The sequence below is a fragment of the Diabrotica virgifera genome, chromosome 1, assembly GCF_917563875.1.
Source record: "Diabrotica virgifera virgifera chromosome 1, PGI_DIABVI_V3a".
Taxonomy (NCBI): Eukaryota; Metazoa; Arthropoda; class Insecta; order Coleoptera; family Chrysomelidae; genus Diabrotica; species Diabrotica virgifera.
In genome coordinates this window covers 250,926,255-250,952,503 of record NC_065443.1, presented here as the reverse complement: position 1 = coordinate 250,952,503, position 26,249 = coordinate 250,926,255, and the positions used below count along the sequence as shown (strand labels likewise).

At 32.0% G+C, this 26,249-nt stretch overlaps 1 protein-coding gene across 3 annotated transcripts in view; it reads left to right on the top strand.

The window, feature by feature from the left end:
* Window positions 1-26,249, top strand: part of LOC126879075 (cytochrome P450 9e2-like) — a 114,659-nt gene that overhangs the window by 65,624 nt on the left and 22,786 nt on the right. For 2 of the 3 annotated variants that reach the window (XM_050641989.1, XM_050641988.1), the window contains exons 2-3: window positions 16,811-17,036; window positions 25,992-26,155. In XM_050641989.1, coding sequence (XP_050497946.1) covers window positions 16,837-17,036; window positions 25,992-26,155 — 364 coding nt within the window. In that variant the 5' untranslated portion in view covers window positions 16,811-16,836. Of the gene's footprint in view, window positions 1-6,058; window positions 6,146-16,810; window positions 17,037-25,991; window positions 26,156-26,249 lie in introns of those variants that run through there. The other variant, XM_050641990.1, reaches the window with a different exon arrangement.

Below are 26,249 nucleotides of genomic sequence, written 5' to 3'. Positions count from 1 at the left end.
GGGTGTCCCATTTAAATTAAATAAGTTAAGGGTATTTCCGGTGAAACTGGAAGTGGAGTAGTAACAAAAAATATGGCAACAGATGCCTTTTGCATCACTGTAGTGGCATGCAAAATTTCATAAATATTGTTCTTTTCGTTTCAAAGATATTTGCTTGGTTCCAAACTTTATCCTAACCCAGTATATAGAAGGATCGCTGAACCGGATACATACTGTTGATTTATATGTCTGTGAAATGATTATTAATTTTTTCAATTAAGTATACGCTCTGAGCTTCGCTGGTGGCGCTCCTAGCGGATTACTGGAATTATCTTTCACCGGTAATTTTTAAATTTATTATTTAATTGTTATCGCTTAACATTTACAACGCAAAAAATTAATTAAATTGTAATCGATTTTTTTAAGATTTTGCTAATCATTTTGACGTTCTATTGATAAAATATGAATTTCTTACTTCGGATACTTTCACAATTATCCTGTAGATGGCGCTAAGATTTTTAGATTAAATTATAATTACATATTACGGAACATTAAAAAAACTTAAATTCAGTATTTAAAACGTAAGTATATTTAAGGTAAAAATATATACCACAGCTTTGACCAACTAATATTTTTTATAATTAATGTTTTTAATTTTAATTTTACATTAATCACTTTGACATTTATGTCAAATTTCCGGTAAAGGTTTACAGACTTGCCACTACTGGCGGTCGAGAATTTGTAAATATCCCCTCTACGTACGAGCTCACAGCGGATAGGGTATCACATTAAAAAAGTCCATGACGTCATTAGTTAGATAAATATAAGAGAAAAAAATTGAAGTGCAACAAAAAAATTGAAATTTGAAGAGAAATCGACATGTTTTTCTGGTTTTTTAAACTCTATCAAGAACAAAATTTTGAATTGTATGAGTTACTTTTGCAATATAATGTTATGTTTTCTCCTTCTTCTTCTTAACGTGCCGTATTAGGTAAGTCCCCTTAACGTTGGTGCTTGACACGGCAAGTCTCTCTCTTGACCTTGAGATATTTTGAACAATTGTTCCACTCTCCGTATCCCGGTCCATTCTAATACATTCTTCAACTACGAGGCTTGTTTTCTACCAATTCCGCTTCCTCCTTCGACTTTACCCATCATGATTAGTAGAAGAACATTATACTGTTTTTCGCCCATTATATATGTCCAAATATGCTACTGACATTTGACAATGAAACATGACATGACAATAGGACATAAAAAATTAGTCCAAATCACAAACCATACATACTCATAGACGTTTCACGTAAATTGTCAAGGTCAAGACAGCAAATTAGTTACCATTCCAATCCAGAGATGTCGCTGTCAGTCAATTTTCTTGTCATATTTAACAACTGACAGTTGACAATTAAATTAATTTGTTATTTACTTTTTATTTTACAGTCAATATAATAGATCCTGAAACAGTTTATTCCAATAGACAAGTGTGTCATCAACATTTCTGGCCTATATATTTTTGGAAGTTTGTAAAAGATTATAAGGTAATATTTATCTAAACAATCATCCTACAAGATTTTTTCAAAAATTTTCATTCAACTCAATATTACACATCAGTGCTTTCACGTGACACAAGGCAGTAGTGTTTAGCATTTTGAAAACAAATTGGAATATTTGAAGTTTTCAGTAAAATATTGAATAAAACATTGAATTGTCTTTCTGTTGTTTTAATTTCCTGCGAAATTTCATCAAAAATCCCGCAAAATTTATAAGTTGAAATTCCCACGTAACTAAAATTTGTCAATTTAGTTCCCATTCCAATCAAGAGATGGCGTTAATTCGATCCGAAAGATTAACATGGTCGTGAAACGTCTATAAGTATATATGGTCTGTGGTCCAAATTCTAAAGGTAAAAACATAGACAAAAGAAACACGAATAATAGCAAACTTTTAACAAACCTTTACTGGAATCAAAGAGCACAAAGTATAATAGATAACGAACTCAGTCCAGAAATTGAAATCAGGAGAGGTGTTGGGAAATCAGGCACGGATGTATTATGTTTCCATTACTTTTTAATGTATATAGTGAAGCCATTTTTGAGGAAGTATTAGTAATCAATCAGCATCAAGCTACAGTCATTTGAAATGTGGTGTTACAGAAGTATGCTTAGAATAGCATGGACACAGAAAAAATCAAACACGAAAGTATTGCGAGAAATGAGCAAAGAATATGAAATAATAAACACAATAAAACTAAGAAAGTTACAACACATATTTAGGTTGGGATGCGGAATAAGGGGGTGATATGAAATGCTAAGACTGATAATACACGGAAAGATAAGAGGCGGAAGGAGTATAGGAACAAGGAGAGTTTCATGTTTGAAGAATTTAAGGGACTGGTTTAAATACAGTTCTATGGAACTCTTCAGAGCAGCGGCAGATAAAGTAAAGATAGTGATGGTGATATTCAACCTCCAATTCGGAGACGGCACTTAAAGAAGAAAGAAGATAGTATAATATCCATTGCAGACAAGTTTCGAGGGTCCTACTATGAAGTCATGTTTTTTATGTACCTATCTATAGATTTTGTGAGGTGTTATGACTGTAACTAAAATTAAAAAAAAGGGCGACATCATAAGATACAGATACAAAGTCGAAGATATTAATAATCAGGTATTATAAAAGTGGAGTGAACTCACTCGAATAATAAGACTAGTAACTATGCAGGGTGTAGGTATATGAGAATAAAATTGACAATATGCACGTGGAGAAAAAAAAAGAATGCGTGTGTACTTCGTACGCACGTAAGAAGTTATACTTCTAAATATGATTTCAATGAAATAAATATACTTTCGGACAGTTTATTTGTACTTTATTTAAAAATTAAATTAATTTTTACTTACTACTTTCCAAAAATGTTTATTAAAACAATACCAGAAATTCAAAAAGATTAGAAAACACCAGGATTTGAACCGGGGACCTCTTGATCTCCAGCCCAACGCTCTACCACTGAGCTATACCCTTTCGTTTATACGGGCTACAAGATTTCTCAGGCATAGTGACAAAAATACGAAGTGAATTATAAAATACTTTAAATATTACTTATTATCTTATTCCCGAGGTACAAATACACAAAAATTATAATAATAGTTATTTATGCTATAAATGTTAAAAGCACAATTTTAAGGCACGTATGTGAAAGATACCCTTCGCTCATTCTGCAATTCACATGAGTGCCTTAAAAATGTACTTTTTAACACCTATATCCTAACAATATTTTTTCTACAAACGTCTTATATATCAACAATTATAATTTATTCATTCTCAATTACAGGACAATACCTACAAAAACTTTTAGTTGAATTTGACTGACATTCCATTTTTATATTTTTCTTGACATTACATCAAAACTGCCTATACTGTCAATACGTAAATCATAACAACTATAGAATAACATCTACTTTTATTTTTGTATATTCTAACAAATTTTAGTAGTTTTTTTCTACAAACGTGCTAAAAAATGCAATAATGCAGTTTAAATTACATTTAAAAAACCTTTTAAACCACCTCTTCCAAAATGCGCAAGTTGTGTTATTAGTATTAATGTTAATAAACGAAATATCAGTATTTTGACGTTTCACAATTTGACAATTCACTTTTAGGTCTGGATCCCGTGTATGAAAAAAAAGTTGATTAATAGCAAGCTGAAAATTTGTTAATAGCTTAAGGGTGTCTAGACGAATAAACTTTGATATATGGGAACACTGGAACAGGGGCAGTTTTAATTGTGGAACAGGTTAAAAATTTGGAACAGTCAGTCCACGAAAACGGCACATTTATTTTGTCCGACAGAACAGACTTAAACTCTCCGAACAGAGATTAAACTCTCATGCAAAAATCAGACTGCTATTTATTACCTGTCATAATTCCTGTCCTTTCATATATTCTACATGTTCCACTCATTAAAACGCCCATTTGGTGATAAATAGCAGTCTGATTTTTGTATGAGAGTTTAATCTCTGTTCGGAGAGTTTAAGTCTGTTCTGTCGGACAAAATATATGTGCCGTTTTCGTGGTCTGACCGTTCCAAATTTTTAACCTGTTCCACTATTAAAACTTCCCCTGATCCAGTGTTCCCATATATCAAAGTTTGTCCGACTAGACACCCTTAAGCTATTAACAAATTTTCAGCTTGCTATTAATCAACTTTTTTTTCATACGCGGGATCCAGACCTATTTTAACTGCAGTGCCTTAAAATTTTTAAAGCACTGGTGCTTTAAAGTAGCATTTTTAACGCTCCTATGGAGTGCTATAAATCGGATTTTTAACACGTTTATAGAAAAATATATTTAAAAACACTAATATATCCTTTCCACACCTTTTCTGGACTGATACATACATAAATTAAAACATTTAGTAACGAACTCCGTACTGTCTGTGTGCGCATGCGCGCAGATTAATAAAATTTCACCCTCAATCGCGCCTAAAGAAGTATAACTTCAAAAATTAAAGCACTCATGGGAGTGCCGACAGAAGTGAAAACTTCTTATAGTATATAAATTACAAGCTCAATGCTTTTCCACATCCAAAAAGAAGTGCTATACCTATATTATATAAGCGTTGCGTACGTTCTATGCTATTTATGTATACATACACACAATATATATTATGTACGTACGAAATTTATTTCGGCAAAGTGATGACGGTCGCAAACTCAATACTTTTTTCCTATCTAAAAATATGCATAACGTCCCTACAGAAGTTTTCACTTTAAAAATTTATTTCGTCAAACAATGACGGTCGCTAATTTAATACTTTTCCCCCATCTAAAAGTACACAACGTCCCTAAGAAGTTTTCATTTGAAAAATTTATTTCGCCGAAGCGATGACGGTCGCTAATACAACACTTATTCCCCATCTAAAAAGTGTATAACGTCCCTAAAAAACTTTTCGCTTCAAAAATTTATTTCGTCGAAGCAATGACGGTCGCTATTTCAACATTTTTCCCCATCTTAAAAGTGTACAACGTCCCTAAAAAAGTTTTTACTTCAAAAATGTATTTCGTCGAACAAATACCGGTCGCTAATTTAATACTTTTTCCTCATCTAAAAACTGCACAACTTCCCTAAAGAACTTTTCACTTCAAAAATTTATTTCGCTGAAGTGATGACGGTCGCTAATTCAATACGTTTTCCCCATCTAAAAAGACCAAAACGTCCCTAAAGAAGTTTTCACTTCAAAAATTTATTTCGCAGAAGCAATGGCGGTCGTTAATTCAACACTTTTTCCCCATCTAAAAAGTGCACAACGTACCTAAAAAAGTTTTCACGTCAAACATTTATTTCGCCAAGGCGGCGACGGTCGCTAATTCAATACTTTTTCCCCATCTAAAAAGTGCACAACGTCCCTAAAGAAGTTTTCACTTCAATAATATTAGTACTATTATACGTATATTATAATAATCCACGTACAAAGTTTATTTCGTCGAAGAGATGGCGGTCGCGATGACGGTCGCGAAATAAATCTTTTTGCCCCATCTTAAAATAGGTTTTACATTTATTTTAAATTTAAATATTTCTATACAATTTATACATACACATAATATATGTATATATGTACAAAATTTATTTCGCCGAAGCGATGACGGTCGCGATGATGGTCTCGAAATCAATCCTTTTTCCCTATCCTAAAATAGGTTTTACATTTATTTTAAATTTAAATGCCTCTACACAATTTATATATACATACACATAATATATATCATAAGCGATGACGGTCGCAATGACGGTCGCGGTGACGGTCGCGATTACGGTCGCGATGACGGTCGCGATGATGGTCGCGATGACGGTCGCAATGACGGTCGCGAATTCAATGCTTTTTTCCCTATCCAAAAATCGCACAACGTCTCTAAAGAAGTTTTCACATCAAAAAACAGTTAAGTAAAACATAAAACAAAGCCAAAACAAGTTAATCTTGTACTTTACCTTAGGTATACTTGAAAATTGAGCGTGTGTTGTCACTTCTCTGAATATTATCGATGCATGTGTATTTAAATAATCCATGTAGCTACTATCGAATACATTATCAAATGTACTGATAATTAAATAAAATGCCAAATACTTGCATAGTGCAACTTATTTTAAGGTGATCCAACACATGATAATATTATAGGTAAGTTACACGCTCGATATCTTTTACTATTTGTTTATTTATATTTGTCGAAAGTTTAAACTAAACGTGTGAACTAAGAAATAAGGCTAAACAAATATTAAAAACACATAAAAAATTATTCAAATTATGAAATGGTTACAAGTATAATACGCCAGTCAATGGGAACAAAAATAGGTTATTACCTCCGAATTTTATCCTACTGATTGGATTTTAATGAAATTTTGGGAATAGCCTCTACTTATTTTCTAATTCAAAGTCTACCCTATGCCGATGTGTGCTTTTATCTTGACGGTGGTTTCCACCCCTTCTCGGGAGTAGAAAATTTCTTGGTTAAGATAACCACGAAAGTGGCTAGAGAACTTAATTATAAGCAAAAACTGTTCTATAATCTTTTATTGAAAACTCAATATTTTTCGAGTTATTCGTGGTTGAAAATTGGCCATTTTCATTGAAACATAACACCTTTTCGAACGGTTTTTTGCAAATATCTTAAAAACTATGCATCTATCTAAAAAAACTATATAAAACATTTTTGTAGCTTATAAAAAACAAAGAGACTAGTTCCTTCATAAACCTTCTAGTTATAATATAAAAAAGAGATACGGTATGTGAAAATAGTTTGTTTTTTTTTTGGTGCATGCTCAAGTCGTTTTATTTAAGTTGAAATAACAGACAAACGGTCGATTTTAGGTGTATAATGTTACGAACACCTTTTGTAGTGCTTAAAAAGATCTTTAAAATGGGCAATATTAAAGGTATATTGCATTCAAACTAAGCGAGATATGCTGCAAAAAATTGATGATTAATGTATTTTAAGAAAAAATGAGAAATATATTTAACCTCTCATCCACCAGAATTTTGATTCATCATTTTACTTCTACAATACCTTACATTATAGTATTATGGACGGGTTCAAAAAGTTGGATGGTTCTTGAAAAAAAAATAAGATCAATTTATAGAGCGCATTTTTAGATTTCCTTAAAAATCTTTTTTTCTACATGTAACTTGAAAATTATAAGAGAGACAATAATCAAATACAAAACAAAATTTGTATTCAAGAAAATCCTACGTTTTTGTGTGGTACCTTTTTTTCGTATGTATCTCTTATCATTTTCGAGTAACATGGAGAAAAAAGATTCTTAAGAAAATTTAAAAATGCGCTCTATAATCAAAAACTATACATTTTAAACCCGTCCAACTTTTTGAACATAGAAATAACACTATAATAAAAAGTATTGTAGAAGGAAAACGATGTATTTAAATTATGATGGATGAGGGGTTAAATGTACTTCATATTTTTTTTTTAATTCCGTTAGTCATCAATTTTTTTGCAGCATATCTCGCTTACTTTGAATGTAATCCATATTTAATAATGCTCATTCTAAAGGTCTTTTCAATCACTACAAAAGCTATTGGTAGCATTATACAACTAAAATCGACCGTTTCTCTTTTATTTCAAGTTGAATATGTATATATAAGCATGCACCAAAAAAACAAACTCTTCTCACCTACTATATCTCTTTTTGTATTATAACTAGAAGATATATGAAGGAACGAATCTCTTTGTTTTTTTATAAGCTACCAAAACGTTTTGTATAGTTTTTTTCTTTAGATGCATAGATTTTAAGGTATTCGCAAAAAACCGGCCGAAAAAGTGTCATTTTTCAATGAAAACGGCCAATTTTCAACCACGAATAACTCAAAAATGATTGAGTTTTCAAAAAAAAATTATTGAACAGTTTTTCTTAGATTTAAGTTCTCCAGCCACTTCCGTGGTTATTTTAACCAAAAAATTTTACACACCCGAGAAGGGGTGGGAACCACCCCCAAGATAAAAGCGCACATCGACATAGGGTAGACTTTGTTTATTGAGCTATTCTCTACTTATTGTGAAAATATCAAGTAAATCGATCTAGTAGGATGGAATTCGGAGCCAAAAAACATCATTGACTGCCCTATAAGTTCATAATACAATATTACTACTACTACATGTTGGTTTACAACGTTCTCCGCCATTTTCCGACTTCCAATCGTCACTTCGTCTGGTTGTTCATAGATGCTCATCGAGGTTTCTTTCTCTCAGCTCTTTGTCTATACCTTCGGTCCAACTTTTTCTCAGTCTACCTCATTTTTTCTTTCCTTCTTTTTGCCATTTTAGTATTTCCTTTGGTATTAGTTGTTCATCAATTCTTTGTATATGTCCGTGTCCGAACCAGATAAGTAGTTTTGTCGATAAGTCATCGGTGATTGTTCGTTTGATTCCCATTATTGTAATCCTTTCTTTTCTAAATCTTCCTGCAGCTCTTCTCCAAAAATCCATTTCCGTTTCTCTCAGCCTTACTAGTGTTCTTTCTTTCAGTTGCCATACCTCACAGTTGTGTAGAGTAGGGGAGCAGGGGGCTAGTTGTAACAATTTTCATAAAATCAAATATATCTTGACAGTTATTTTCCCAATTATCACTAATTAAACACTAAACGTTAGTTTAACTCTTTCTGAATAAAATTGAACTGAAGAAAAGTTAAAAAGACTGGTATTATTTAATCAACTAGCATTTTACCAAAAAAGTGCATTGTAATAACGTGGCTTCCGGTGTTCTTAATTATAAATGTAGATTTCTACGCATAAAATTGTGGACCCAATCGGGACCAACCGTATTGGTAAGGCAGTTTTCGCATCTTCATGGTAATTAGTCCAAAATATATTTCGGTGCACTTCAGAATATACGAAGCCATTTTACTTTCTGCTTCGGCTGTAAAAACTATCCCTGATTTAGAACAACCCACTTGTAGACTCTTAATGTTTTTCTTTTTTTCTATATCGGTATCAAGATACATGACACAGTCCGTGCTGTTTTACTTGCTTGCTTTATGCTACATTGATTATCTAAAATTTCCGCTGAACCTAACTGGTAGACTTCACTTTCTGGCTTTGAGTTGCCATTGGTTATGGTATATCGGGGCAGGGCCCACTTGTGAGCCCTTCAAACACTTAGACCTCCTAAGTTGCCTTGAGTTGCCCTTTCCGATTTTCTTTTATGTTGTCTCATTCTGGACTATTACTAAACTAAATAATATATTTTTATATTGTAGATCATAAATTTAGTAAGATTCAGCGCAATTTGTAACATGTTACAACAAGCCCCAACGTTTTATTACAACATGCCCCGTAGCACACTTTTGTATATTTATTTAAATAACTGTAAAAATATCTTGCTAATCGTGAAATCGTTAAGCAATATCAAAGTATAACTAAATTTTAAAAAAAGAACACCGAAAGTTTCATTTCTGTTTAAAACAATAGCGATAACCAAAATTTTATGAGAGTAAAATTTTAAATTACCTCATCCAAATAAAGCACGTGTAGACTAAGAGCCGCTATAGGTGAAATTTCTTAATTATTTTAGGCACAATGAGACCCTATAACTTAAATAGTAGAACCTAAAAGAAAACGTTTAAACACTGTGCCGTCACTTTTCAGTGGCACATGCGTCGACAGTGGCGCATCAAACTTTCCACTTATGAACGGGATAAATAAATTAACAGTTAACAGAAGTTACTAACAGAATTAATTTTTTTTTATTTTTTTAAGTTCTATGTGATTAACTCATAGTATTCAGCGTGATTTTAACCCACCACCCCTTCCCCCTGCCCCCACCATTAAAAACTTCATTTTTCGTTTTTATTTTTTTTTGGTGGGATGCAATCAATTTTAAATTTTCAAAAAATTCACACGCATAGTTGAGGCTTTTATAAAACATGCCTATTTTTTATAGACCCATAGGTAGAGTGTACATAACCTCAAAAAATTAAAAGAATTTTTTTTTCAAAAAAGCGTATAACTTTTTTTGAGGAATAGCTGCAGGTCTAATTTTTTCTCAATCTTGTGTGTTTTATCAAACACTATATTTTTAATTTTTTTCAGATTTTTCCGTAAGTCTCCCCACCTTCAAAAATCCGAAAAACTGTTTTTTGGGGGGTTTTGGGGGATTTTCCCTGTTTTATACACTTCATAATATATCAAATCAATTTTGTTTTTATAGGTGGTTATATTATGTAACTTGAAGTAACTGAGTCCTTTAGAATATTTAAAAATCAGAAAAACACGTTCAAACCCCCCAAAACCCCCTTAAAAAACAGTTTTTTTGGATTTTTGAAGGTGATCAAAGTTACAGAAAAATCTGAAAAAAATTAGAAATATAGTGTTTGATAAAATACATAAGACTAAGAAAAAATTAGATCTGCAGCTATCCCCAAAAAAAAGTTATATAGTTTTTTTCAAAAAAATTTTTTTTAATTTTTTTGAGGTTATGTACACTCAACCTACAGGTCTATAAAAAATTGACGTGTTTTATAAAAGCCTTAACTATGCGTGTGAATTTTTTGAAATTTTAAAATTGATTACATCCCACCAAAAAAAAATAAAATCGAAAAATAAAGTTTTTGATGGTGGGAGTAGGGAGAAGGGGGTGGTGGGTTAAAATTACGATGAATCTTATGTCTCAATCACATAGAACTTAAAAAAATGAAAACAATTAAATTCTGGTAATGAAAGAGGGTATTTTTTAATTTATGTATCCCTTCCATAAGTGGAAAGTTTGATGCGCCACTGTAGACGCATGTGCCACTGAAAAGTGACGGCACAGTGCTCAAACGTTTTCTTTTAGGTTCTACTATTTAAATTATAGGGTCCCGTTGTGCCTAAAATGATTAAGAATTTTCACCTATAGCGGCTCTTAGTCTAGTGCACAAAACTACTATTTGCAACTATCGGAGGATGACTGGCTAGACGTTGTCATTTACAGGGCGATAAGAGAATAAGATTTAGTCAGCTAAATTAGTTAAAAACGGTTAAATAACCTATGAAAAAGCCGTGTTACTACTTACCCCTGTTACAACAAGCCCCTTGTTCCCCTAATACTTTTCACTATAGTCTCACATATCCTCTTTTTGTTTTCTTTGCTGATGGATTGGTCCCATAAAATTCTGATGTATTTCTCTCTCGTATGGCTTTGCCTTATGTTTCATCGTTCGAAATATTTATACCTAGATATTTGTAGTCGTAGAAATGTCGTCTAATATCTCTTTGTTCTCCTTCAATGCACAAGTATTCGGATTTCTTTTTGGTCTCTTCTAGATCCCATATTATATGATACTCTTTAATCCATTTTCGGGCCATGTACTTTAAATCGTCATAATCTTGAGCCATTATTACTTGACGGTCTGCAAAGTTGAGTAGTGAAAGTATTGGTGAGTGGTATCCCCATTGTTCTACATTTTTTTTTATTTTATTTATAACAGCATCAACGACTTTGGGTTATTAGCTGTACTATAACTAATACATGGTTACTTAAACCTAATACATAGTATTTTGATTATTACATATTATATGTTCACAGTTAAGTAACAATATCATAATTTACATATTAGAAATGTGATTTACAAAATGTTAACAGTGGTTACAGTTTGATTAAATCATTAATGTGTTTCAAATAAATTGTAAGCTTACAGCGTGGTCTGAAGACTGCTTTTAGACTGTTAGGTATTGAGTGTTTTCCCGTTTGTTTATCACTTTTTTTCTTTAAGGAACGATTTGTAGTCGGAAACACTAAGTTCACTATCACTGAAAACGCACTCTGTATTGCTTCTCTGGTATGAAAAACTGCTTTTTCGTTTCCTTGAAGTCCAATGAGTGATGGAACCCATATAAAGCCTACTTGCTGCCTCGTGTTCTTTAGGAAATGTAATTGTTCTTTTATTAAAATGCCTATAGGATTACTTGTATATAACTGTTCTCTCGTATGTAATGCCCTGAGAGAGTCGGTAATTATGACATATTTTGGAAATTTAAATTGTAATATAGTGTTCGAATCTATAACTGCTGATCCCACACCATCAATAGTTTTGGATGAATCTGTATAAATATGACAATGATCTGGGAAAGAAGCAAGTATGTTGAGAAACAATTGAATAATTGTTGCATGGGTGGTATCAAGCTTTTTGTATTCAGAAAGAGTTAGATCACATATTGTAGGACGAAAGGTGCAGGGAGGAGAAGTGACTGTGTTTGTCTGATCAAAAAATTTTGGGAATTAAATATTAAGGAGAGAGAGATATCTTTCTAAAGGGGGTTAGAAACCGTTAACATTCCATTGAAGAATCGGATCGATGATTTTTTGGGACTGAAATATAAACACTGTTTGTGTTACCATGTTCAGGACCGGACTCGTTTTACATTTTTGTTTCCATCTTTTTAAAGCATTTTCGAGGTATGTTTTAAATAAATTGATCGATATTTTTAAGGGCGGGAATTTGTAGGTTCTCACCCAATCTATTTTGAATAAGTCTTGGATACCTACTTTCTTTATCTAGGCTTCTGATGTTGTATTTTCGTTCCTTTAGCTTTTCTTCCTTGTTTATATCTATATGTATTTCTCTCTGTTGTTTTCGGATTGGGAAGTGTATTTTTGAACGTAATAAATAGTCATCGGCACCGCATGTCGCGCTTAGTGTCGACAAAAGATTATATTGGAAGGAAACTTGGGTTAGGGTATAACTTTTTTCTATGGATACTATACAATGTGCAACTTCTCTCACTACTTACAAACATTCAAAACGAACAATTCCTCATGCAGTGAGAAAAGTCGGCCATTATAGTGAGAAATATTTTTTCTCACGGCTTCTCCTACGGTTTTCCATATATATCGCCGTTTCCATGGTTAACATGCACAATACAAACACAATTAATCTTGTCAAAAAATGTGTTGAAGCAAAACTTACCAGGAATAACCTTTCAAAACTGTTCAAAAATAACTGTTAAATAAAATTTTAAATAAATAACGTAAGTATATAAATTTTAAGAATATTAAATGCCTACTAGTCCAGAAAGCCACTGCACATCCGCTAGGAAAAATATTCCGATTCGGATTTTTTGCACAAAATGGACCCCTTTTAACAAATTTGTATGTTGCCAGGACCAAAAGTGGGTCAAAAATTTTTTAAACGTTTTTTGTTTGTTTTTTCCTAAAATTATTTTTTTTGCATGTAACAAAGTTTTTTTAGGTTTTTTTCGATCATTCCTAACAGAAAAGGTCTTTAGTGACTTTTCTCTAAAGTTGATAGTTTTTGACATAATTATAAGCGATTAAAAATTGAAAAATTGCGAAATCGGCCATTTTTAACCCTCAAAAACTATGTGAAAAACTGAAAATTTGAATGTTACCAAGGCATGTAGATATTCTTTTTAGAGTTTTTTGCAGTACAATATTCAAAACTCCTTTGTTTTTAATTGCTAATCAAGCGTGCGCAACACTATTTTCCACCGTTGCATGTGTATAACAATATGGTGCAAATGAAAGGAATAAATTCGTTATTTCATAAACCGGCGACTTTAAGGAAAAATCTCGAAACATATTGTTTTTTATTTTTAAGTTATGATATTGAGGCATATATGGTAACTAGTGACGTCATCCATCTGGGCGTGATGACGTAATCGATGATTTTTTTAAATGAGAATAGGGGTCGTGTGCTAGCTCATTTGAAAGGTTCTTCAATTCTCTATTTAGTAATATAAACATTTATATAATTATTTATACAAGGTGTCCAAAAAAAGGTTTTAATTAAATTATTTGAAAAAAAAAAGAATAATGTATGTAATTTATTTAATTAGAAATACATTTTACTGTTAGCCGAAAACTAAAAAAATGTTTATTTCACAAATAAACATTGCTTTTCGATTAAATTCAATGTTCAAGCCAGCTTCCGCCAGCCACCTGTCTCTTGGAAGTTTGAACATTTAATTTAAGCGAAAAGCAATGTTTATTTGTGAAATAAACTTTGTTTTCTGATTTGTGAAAGCAGTAAAATGTATTTTGAATTAAATAAATTACATACATTCTTCTTTTTTTCTCAAATAATTAACTTTAATAAAATTTTTTTGGACACCCTGTGTAAATAATTATTATGTAAATGTTTATATTACTGAATATATAATTGAAGAACCTTTCAAATGAGCAAGCACACGACCCCTATTCTCATTTAAAAAAATCATCGATTACGTCATTACGCCCAGATGGATGATGTCACTAGTATTGTCCTTTTCATGAGCATTTTTCAGTGCGTAACAAATGATAGGAAAAAGGGTAAGTCCGTGATAATACACATTTATGACATTTATTCTAACATGACATTTTAGTTAAATCTGACAGTTGTCACATTTTATTTTCAATTTGGAATAAAAACAAATCAAATGTGTTTCTTGCATTTATAAAATGGTATTTTCTTTGATTTGTATAGTCTTATAAATTATACAGATTATATTTGTAATATTATTCTCTAATAAAAAAAAATTATTTTTTTTATTATGGCGCCATCTATCGACAACTAGAATAATCACCGAACTAGAATAATTACCAAAGTAATCACCGACGTGCCTTTTTTTCTGTCATATACAATTTAGTGCGTTAGAAAAAAATTTAAAAACTGTGACGCACTGAAAGATGATCATGAGAAAAAGAATATACCATATATGCCACAATATCATAATTAAAAAATAAAAATCGACCTGTTTCAGGATTTTTCCTTAAAGTCGCCGGTTTACGAAATAACGAATTTATTCCTTTCATTTGCACCATACTGTATACCTACACATGCAACAGTGGAAAATAGTGTCGCGCACGCTTGATTAGCAATTAAAAACAAAGGAGTTTTGAATATTGTATTGCAAAAAACTCTTCGGCATTTCATCAATCGATGTTTAACGAATATCTGTATACCTTGGTAACATTCAAACTTTCAGTTTTTCACATAGTTTTTGAGGGTTAAAAATGGCGGATTTCGCAATTTTTCAATTTTTAATCGCTGATATGTCAAAAACTATCAACTTTAGAGAAAAGTCACTAAAGACTTTTTCTGTTTGGAATGATCCAAAAAACCTAAAAAAAATTTGTTTCATGCAAAGAATAAAAATTTTAGGAAAAAAACAAAAAAAAAACATTTAAAAAATTTTTGACCCACTTTTGGTCTTGGCAACATGCAAATTTGTTAAAAGGGGTCCTTTTTGAGTAAGATTCTGCAAAAAATCCTAATCGGAATATTTTTCCTAGCGGATGCGCAGTGGCTTTCTGGACTATACATGTACATATAAATATGTATGCATTGTATTTCAATTTATGCATATATTATACCTGAAAGGAAAACACCTAAATTATTTAATGTTGAAGTTTGAACTCTTGACAAAACCGCATCCATAGAAAAAGTACAGTGTACAACACATGAGAAAATGGCATATTTATTTCTCCCTCACTTGATTTGCGGCCCTCGCCTCGTGCCTCGGCTCGTGCCAACAAACTTCTGCGCTCGTGAGAAATATGTCTTTTTTCTCACTTGTTGTACAATATACTATTTCTCCTTTGCGGCATTGGGAGATAAGCATGGTTTGCTCATGCAGGGTCTATGTGCAGATATGTCTTTTACATACCGGGATCGTAAGAGAATATGTGAATCTGAAAGTTTGGTAATAAATCTATGTGACAGTAAAATCGATAGAGTAAGCTCATGATAACATGAGATACATAAGGTAAGGTTCCCAAATACGGTCCCCTTAATCAAAATCTTAAATTCTGAAATTTGATTTAGTGTTAAAATAATGGAAAAAACTTATTTAAGCAACTCATCTCTATACCTAAGAGTTTTGCTGGTACGATTCTACTAAATAAATTTTCTTTAACCAAAAATAAATAAATAACTAAAATAAGGCAAATTTAGATTATTTAGAAATGGTATCTTAATTCCGCCCCCCACCCATTCCCAGATAAAATCTATGATTTTTTTTTTGTAAAACATTATTTAAAGAGTATTAACACTTATTTTATTAAATTTATTGAGATAAGAATATGTTTATACATTTTATACGTAAGTTATATCTATTTACACATCCAAACATATCATAAAGAAAATTTTTTACTTTCGTTGAAGATGAACACATCTCATGACACCACTTCCGAAGCATTCCGAACACATGATCCATTTTTCTCTTCAATTTTCTTGTCCAAAATGTTTTCCACAAACGGCACATGGTGAATCTTCAACACTTCAACAAACTATCCTCATCATCGGTTGACACCAGTGGACGTCAAAGGGGACGGATTTAGGAATTTCGTTATATAAAACATGACTGCTGTTCGTGACGAAACGAGTAGAACTACACGGCTGTAACAACTCAAATATAATATTCAAAGAGCATTCTACTATTATCCATCGCTAAATAAGTCTAAACTTAACTTGAAGAGTTAATATAAGTATTTCAAAAATTTTACACACTGTAACAAGCTACTACAAAAACTGTTTGTGAAGCTAATGAAAAATTAAAGAGTAAATGAACAGAAAAAAGAATCTACGCCACTGCCACTAATAAACTGAATCGTTTTGAAGAGTTTCCTTACTCTCTCGCAAGCTTGCAGTATTTATTGTCAATAGAAAATACAGTGGGGGACGAATTTAGGACAGGGGACGGATTTTGGGCACTTTACCTTAACAATAACGATAAAATCGAAATAATATGGTGTAATGATGAGGGATTGCTGAAAGTAAAGGAGTTTGTAAGTTTTGTAGTTTATCACATGTTACTTATATTATTATATCACGTTTAAATTATATCCTTTTTTATAGGGGCCAGCTTTTCGAAAATACAAGCCATGTTGATTCCTGTTCTACTGATAATTTGCATTTCCCTGCTCTATTATTACGTAACCTGGCTCCAAAACTACTGGACTAGAAGAAAAGTACCTCAAGGTGATACAGTGTGGCTATTCGGAGACTTATTCTGGTTTATTCTTCGCCGTGAAAGTACAGCTGCATGGGTGAAAAGAGTTTATGATATCTTCCCTAACACACGGTAAAGTTATAATTTTTAAATCTGGCACAATACGTCCCAGACTAATTTATCCAGGCTATATCTCTTAAACGAATAGAGATTTTCGAAGGGGACAAAAACTGATATATTCTATTTGTCATACACTTTAATATGGCGTAGAAAAAATCATCCCCTAAATATTCATCCCCTAGTTACAACCCCTAACTTTAATTTTTTTAATAGCACCCTTTACATTTTGTTATAGTTTTGGATGTGGTCTTCTATCATCTGTTTAACAGATTTTTTAAAAATAAAATCGGTTTGTAAATAATCAAGAAATTATTAGTTAATTTTTTATTTTTGTTATGTGTCCCAGACTAATTTATCCAGGCTGTCTCTTAAACGAATTGAGATTTTCGAATGGGACAAAATCTGATATATTACATTTGTAATACACTTTAATATGACGTAGAAAAAATCATCCCCTAAATATTCATTCCTTAGTTACAACCCCTAACTTTAATTTTTTTAATAGCACCCTGTATATTTTTTTAGAGTTTTGGATGTGGTCTTCTATCATCTATTCAACAGATTTTTTAAAAATAGAATCGGTTTGTAAATAATTAAGAAAATATCAGTTTATTTTTAATTTCTGTTAATTATGGTATAGTTATTAAAAATTAAAGGTAGGGGTTGTAACTAAGGGATGAATATTTAGGGGATGATTTTTTCTACACCATATTAAAGTGTATTACAAAAATGGAATATATCAGTTTTTGTCCCATTCGAAAATCTCTATTCGTTTAAGAGATATAGCCTGGATAATTTAGTCTGAGACACATACCAAAAATAAAAAATAAACTGATATTTTCTTAATTATTTACAAACCGATTTTATTTTTAAAAAATCTGTTAAATAGACTATAGAAGATCACATCCAAAAGTATAAAAAAATATACAGTGTGCTATTAAAAAATTAAAGTTAGGGGTTTTAACTTAGGGATGAATATTTAGGGGATGATTTTTTCTAAGCCATATTAAAGTGTATTACAAATGGAATAGACCAGTTTTGTCCTATTCGAAAATCTCTATTCGTTTAAGAGATATAGTCTGGATAAATTAGTCTGGGACACCCTGTATTTCATTTATAATAGACGAGGTAATAAAGCACTACAATCGGTCTTACTTCCGAAAAAAAATTACGACAAGACGGATCTCATAGCCATGAGATAATATTGAAACACTGCAACAAAAAAGGCATTCTTAAAGTGCATCTCAAACAGACAATGAAAAAAATTCAGAACTCGTCAATTATCGGCGAAAATTAGTTCAATTTTGTTACTCGGGGGGTTTTTGGGGTCGCTGAAAACGAATATGATGTTGGAAGTGATCTCCGGAGTACCTGGTGTCCAGGCTACCTACTGTTTACCTCGTCTTCTGGAGTTTTCGGCAAATTTATTAAAAAATTAGTCAGAAATCATTACTCGGGGGTTTTCGGGGTCGCTGAAAACGAATATGATATTGGAAGAAATTTCAGGGTTACCTGGTGCCCAGGGTACCTATTGTTTACCTCGCCTTCTTAGAGCTTCACGATTCGATATAATATCGATACTTTTTAAGTATTGGGTATTGTATTGGCTATGCCAATGAAGTATCGTGTCGTGTATCGATATCGGTAATAGTGTCTTATAAAAATATCGTATTGATATTGATTTCGATACGATATCGATACAATACTTGATAAAATATCGACATAAAAAGGATTATAAATCTGAGCTGTGTAGGCTCTATGCCCACTTTTGCATTCTTGGCAAATGGACATTATTCTAAAAATATTACGAATATTTCTTATAACGTACAGATTCTTATAAAAATTTAATATTGCTGAATACTTCTTTGAAAGTCGACTATTACTTACTAATTCTGTATCGTTAAAAACTACTTTTGAAACGATCAGGAAATCCCCGGAGATTCGGAATAAATCGCAATTCAGTATTTGTTGAAAATTATTTTTCCGTCATCACCACATCATCACTCACTTCAATAATATTGCCACAAATGCCACATGATATAAACAGTGTAATCATACTTACTAAGTACACTTACTCACAATTCAAGAGTTTCAAGTTCAGGCACTTACGTGTAAAATATTATAACAGCTGATGCTTGGGTTGCAGATCACTTATAATTTTATGTAAATAATTATGGTTTTAATACTTACCCATTTCACAAAATATAATCAAACAACTGTGGCGTTTTATTTATTTTTTCTCGATATCGATATTTTCAATAATATCGAGGCAACCGTATCGACAATACAAAATTATTGTATTGATTTCAGATAGTGAGTATCGTATCTACATTATTATTGCTAAGGTATGTTGTATTGTATCGGTATCGTATTGGTTTTCGATACGATATCGATACAATATCGATATTTTTATCGAATATCGTGAAACTCTACGCCTTCTGGAGTTTTCGGCAAATTCAATAACAAAATAGTCAAAAATCATTACTCGGGAGATTTTTGGGGTCGCTGACGACGAATATGACATCGGTAGTGATCTCCGGAGTACCTGGTGCCCAGAGTACCTACAGTTTACCTCGTCTTCTGGAGTTTTCGGCAAATTCATTAAAAAATTAGTCAAAAATGATTACTTAAGGGGTTTTTGGAGTCGCTGAAGACAAATATGACATCGGAAGTGATCTCTGGACTCTGGAGTATCTACTGTTTACCTCGTCTCCTAGAGTTTTCGATAATTTTGATAAATAATTAGTCAAAACTTGATAATTATGGTAGTCATATACTGTGCCTTGGTGTTAAAATGGCCAATGTCAATTTTTTGCGTTTTCTTGTGTCAATATTAAATTTTAAATAAAGCTGTACAAAACAGTAAAAAGCCTCAGATATATTTTAAGCGGAAAATCGTATTTTTATTTTCTCTATTCCCTCCTTCTTTTCATACGCAGTGGTACCATCGATTTTATAAAGCTTCATCAATGCTACCAACAGACTCTGAAGCGCCAAATTAAAAAAAATATGTTATTTTTTTAAAATGAATTAGAGGTTGTTCAGAAGATTGTTTTCGATATTAAATACGTATCAAGTTTTGACTAATTATTTATTAAAATTATCGTAAACTCTAGGAGACGAGGTAAACAGAAGATACCCTAGGCAACAGGTACTCCAGAGATCACTTTCGATGTCATATGCGTTTTCAGAGACCCCAAAAACCCCCCGAGTAACAAAATTGAACTCATTTCCGCCGATAATTGACGAGTTCTGAATTTTTTTTATTGTCTGTTTGAGATGCACTATAAGAATGCAATTTTTGTTGAAGTTTTTTATTTTGGGTCACAAAATTTCCTGGCGCATTCACAAATCGAATTAATGTAAAATAATTATTAAGATCCGTCTTGCTTTTTTTTTTCGGAGGTTCAGTGCTTTATTGCCTCGACTATAAATAAAAATTCTTTAGAATAGATCATTTAGTCCAGTCGGGTTAGCCGAATAACAGGCCTAACCTTGCATTAGGATCTGCCCCAAATTTTATTTTTCTAATCTTTAGGGGGGTCAATAGTAGTGTAAATTTAAAATCTCGACTAAATTCCGCCGTTGCGTTAGCCGCCATCTTGATTTTAAACGAAAACGGTTTTTGCTCATTATCTCCGTCATTTTTAACTTTTCGACAAAAAGTATAAGAAGCAAAATTGTTGAAAATGTGATTTTCTATAATTTCATTTATTAAAATTTTTTCGTGCGGTCGATATTTTACGAGTTATGGCGGAAAATAGTGACAGTTAGAGCATAATTATTAAATTATCTCGTTTATTATTAGTTTTACGACAAAATTGTTTCTATACAAAAATAGAAAGAATTAAATTATACACAATTTTGATCTCTTTCATTTTTTTGCTAAAATTAATATTTAAGGTAGTACGTATGCGGAAATGGCCCAAGCGTAAGACCTAATTGATTTAATAGCAATTGTTTTGTTCAATATCTACGCCATTTTCAACTAAAATTGTTCCAAATATGATTTCCTACAATTTCTTTTTAACAATTTTTTTCATGCGGTTGATATTTTCCAAGTTAAGTGGGAAAATAGTAAAAAGTGGTGGGGGGAGCATAAATATTGATTTGAATTTTGTTTCCGAGCTGACCCAAATTTTATAATTCTATCCTTTAGAGGAGATCAATGGTAGTGTAAATTTAAAATCTCGACTTCCGCGGTTGCATTAGCAGCCATATTGATTTTAAAGGAGAACCGTTGTTGCTTAATATCTCCGCCATTTTCAACTTTTCGACAAAAACGGTAGGAGCTAAAATTGTTGGAAATATAATTTCCTACAATTTCTTTTGCATAATTTTTATATGCGATCAATATTCTCCGACTTAAGGGGGGAAATAGTGGAAGCGGAGGGGAAGCATAATTATTGAATTGTCTCATTTATTATTAACTTTTCGACATAATTGTAGGTACATAAACAAAAATAAAGAGAATTATATTTTATACAATTTTTGAAACTTCCAATGAAACACCAACCAAACCAAGTACATAAAAGAGATAAATAATAACTTATATGCACTAAGTTCACTTAATTTTATTAGCTAGCGGATTTTATTGGTTGAATTTGTCTGTCTATATTTTAAGCTTCATGTCAGCAAATATAATTTAATATTTTAACAATGTTTTTTTTTAAATTTTGGACTCTGTAGTATAAAATTTTCCCACCCGCCCCCCTCGTAGACCCGCCACTGGTTCTCTCGAAAACTTGTAGTAAATCGTAATTGCAACAATTTCAGGCCTTACACTTTTTATCGAAAAGTTGAAAATGGCGGAGATATTGAATAAAAACAATTGCTATAAAATCAATCAGGTCTTACGCTCGCTCTTTTACCGCGTACGTACTACCTTAATTATTGATTTTATGAAAAAAATGAAAGAGATCAAAATTGTACTAAATTTAATTCTTCTCAGTTTTGTATGGGTACATATTTGTTGTAAAACTGATAATAAACGAATCAATAATTCAATAATTATGCTCTAACTGCCACTATTTACCCCCCATAACTCTGAAAATATCGACCGCACGAAAAAAATTTTAATAAACGAAATTATAGAAAATCGCATTTATAACAATTTCAGTCTCTACAATTTTTTTCGAAAAGTTGAAAATGGCGGAGATATTGACCAAAAACAGTTCACGTTTAAAATCAAGATGGCAGCTAACGCAACAGTGGAATTCAGTCAAAATTTTAAATTTATACTACCACTGAACCCCCTTAAGATTAGAAAAATAAAATTTGGGGCAACTCCTAATGCAAGGTCAAATGGTATCCCGACTGGGCATTGTTTAGTTTTTCAATAATTTTCTTCTGCTCTTCTTCTTTAATCTGCTCTTCTTCTTCTTCACGTGTCGTGCTCGATTATCAAGCGTTGACCATCAAATTGGCTATAGAATTTTGTTGACGGCAGCTCGGAAAACGGGATGCAGAGGATCTGTTAAACCATTCTCTCAGGTTTTAAGCCATGACGTTTTTCTTCGACCCAGCCCCCTTCTTCCGTCTACCTTGCCTTGTATTATTATATGGAGTATATTATATATCTCTGGGTGTCGCATAACATGGCCAAAATATTTAAGTTTTCGATTTTCAACTGTTCTAACGACTTCTGTAACTTTTCCCATTAGATGTAAAACAACTTCGTTAGGAACTCTATCCACCCAACTTATTCGTAGGATTCTCCGATACACCCAGATTTCAAACGGTTCCAGTTTATTGAGAAGTGTGCCCGTTAAAGTCCAACCTTCGACACAGTACAAAAGGGTAGAACACACATAACATCTCAGTAATCTAAATAACATATTTAAAGTAATATTGGTTTTACATAGGAGTTTCTTTATCTTAAAGAATGCAGCTCTGGCCTTCTCTATACCTATTCTAATTTCTTTGCTCATGTCCCAGTCCTCATTAATATTACAACCAAGGTAGGTGGTACTGTTGTTCTCTCCTGTTGTTCACCATAAGCTATTACCAGTTCCGGTTGTATTGGCGTCTTACTGACAACCATCGCCTTAGTATTTGCGGTGTTTAGCTTGAGTCCATATTCATCACATTTTGTGGTAATCCTATAAATCAGATATTGAAGTTGTTCGTAATTGCTTGCAATTAACACCGTGTCATCCGCGTATCTCAAATTATTAATATTGATGCCATTCAGTTTGATACCACGTTGAACATTAGCCACTGCTTTATTGAAAACAAACTCAGAATAGATGTTAAATATTAGTGGGGACAAATTACGCAGCGCTGTCTTACTCCACGTATTTGAAATTCTTCAGAAATGTTTCGGCCAATCCTGATCTTTGCACGTTGATGCCAGTAAAGATTTTGAATAATGCGTAGGTTTTTATCATCAGTACCCACCTGCTGAAGAATGGCAATCATTTCAGTATGTGTTACTCGAACAAACGCATTTTCAAAGTCAATAAAACACATATAAACCGGATGTTCGAAATCTTTGCATCTCTATGAATACTAAATAGTGCTTTTTTGGTTCCAAGGTTATTACGGAATCCAAACTGTGTATCACCAAGTTTTTCTTCCATTTTTTGGTACATCCTAGAGTGCAAAATTCGTAGAAGTATCTTTAAAACATGGCTCATAAAACTGGTGATTCGGTATAGTCACTACACCGTTTCGCATTTGCTTTTTTTGGTATCGTCAGAAAAGTCGACAACAGCCAATCCGTTGGTATATAGCCAGTTTCATAAATTTTATTCTAGATGGCAGAGAGATCTTTTACCTGAAATTTCGAAGAGCTTTATTATTTCACTCCGTATTCCATCTGGTCCCGTCGCTTTTCTGGTCTTTGTTAATCTTATTGCTTGTTTAATTTCGTCCATAGTTATGTCAGGTCCTGTAACTACTTCATTAATGTCAAGCTCTAGCCTTTCATCATTTAACAGTTCCTCAATGTAGTCTTTCCATCTGTCTATTTTAAACAAATCAGTCATAATCGGTTTTCGGTCTCTATATCAACGATGTTATTTGCGTGTTTTTTATTCTGACCTTTGAGTTCTTTTATTTTTTATGCATATTAAATGAATCATGTTTTCTCTGTACTCTTCAATTTCTAAACATTTGTTTTCAAAGTATGCTTCTTTTGCAGCTCGTAGTCTGAGCAGATTAGTCCATAATCTGCGCAGATATTATCAGTAGTAATTGCACAAGAGCTCTAAAATTCTATATTAATTTTAGAGATCGAGTGCAATTTTTTGCGATTATTTCATGAATAAAACTGTTCAAAACCAAAATTTTATTGTAATTTATTTATGTAAGTACAAATTAGTACTGTTAAACACACAGTTGATAAAAAATATTTTACGGTTGAAAGTCATCACTTTTATAACTTTTAAAACATTAATTGTCATTAATGTCACTGAATGTATTTTTTCGTAGCAATGAAGGGTATCTGACCTAATATACTTGACGACGGGATATTATCAAAAGTTATCAGTAGTAATTGCACAAGAGCTCTGAAATTATTGAATTTTTCCCGAGTGACACTTTGACAGTTTTAATTTCACGAGCCGAAGGCGAGTGAAATTATATCAAAGTGTCACGAGAGCAAAAATTCTATATTAATTTCAGAGGTCGAGTGCAATTTCTTGCGATTATTTCATGAATAAAACTGTTCAAAACCAAAATTTTATTGTAATTTATTTATGTAAGTACCATTAAACACACAGTTTTTATAAATATTTGACGATTGAAAGTCATCACTTTTATAATTTTTAAAACATTAATAATTGTCATTAATGTCACTGAATGTATTTTTTCGTAGCAACGAAGGGCATCTGACGTAATATACTTAACGACGGGAGATTATCAAAAATTATCGATTTAATTCAGATTTCTGTAGCTTTCTATTGGTCAGAATCTCCTATGAATAAAATAATCAGTAGTAATTGCACAAGAGCTCTGAAATTATTGAATTTTTCCCGAGTGACACTTTGACAGTTTTAATTTCACGAGCCGAAGGCGAGTGAAATTATGTCAAAGTGTTACGAGAGAAAAAATTCTATATTAATTTCAGAGGTCGAGTGCAATTTGTTGCGATTATTTCATGAATAAAACTGTTCCGAACCAAAATTTTATTGTAATTTATTTATGTAAATACCATTAACAGTTTTTATAAATATTTGACGATTGAAAGTCATCACTTTTATAATTTTTAAAACATTAATTGTCATTAATATCACTGAATGTATTTTTTCATAGTAACGAAGGGCATCTGACGTAATATACTTAACGACGGGAGATTATCAAAAATTATCGATTTAATTCAGATTTCTGTAGCTTTCTATTGGTCAGAATCTCCTATGAATGAAATAATCAGTAGTAATTGCACGAGAGCTCTAAAATTATTGAATTTTTCCCGAGTGTCACTTTGACAGTTTTAATTTCAAAAAATTATTTAATAAAAAAATATAAAAAAAGTAAATTATTTCAAAGTGTCAAGAGGGCAAAAATTCTATATTAATTTTAGAGATCGAGTGCAATTTGTTGCGATTATTTCATGAATAAAACTGTTCAAAACCAACATTTTATTTTAATTTATTTATGTAAGTGTACAAATTAGTACAATTAAACACACAGTTGTTATAAATATTTCACGGTTGAAATTCATCACTTTATAATTTTTAAAACATTAATTGTCATTAATGTCACTGAATGTATTTTTTCGTAGCAACGAAGGGCATCTGACGTAATATACTTGACGACGGGAAATTAAAATTATCGATTTAATTTAGATATCTGTAGCTTTCTATTGGTCAGAATCTCCTATGAATGAAATAATCACCTTAATTTGCATTTCTGTAGCTTTCTATTGGTCAGAATCTCCTATGAATGAAATAATCTTTGTTACCTGTCCTTCGATGCTCGGATCCAAATTCTTCTGCTTCAATTATATATTTTTTAATATTTTAGGTATTCAGGATCCTACCAGTTTACAACTCCTACACTAATAATAAAAGATGTTGATTTGATTAAGAAAATTGCTATAAAGGATTTTGATACTTTTCCAGATCACAGGACCTATGTTCCGGAGACTAGTGACCCGTTGTGGGCCAAAAATCTATTTGCAGTAAAAGGTAACTCAAAGATTCTATACAGTTTACAAAACGTTGTTAAAAGAGGTCCCCCACCAAACCATGATATTTTGATTTCCTCATATGTTCGTCTCCT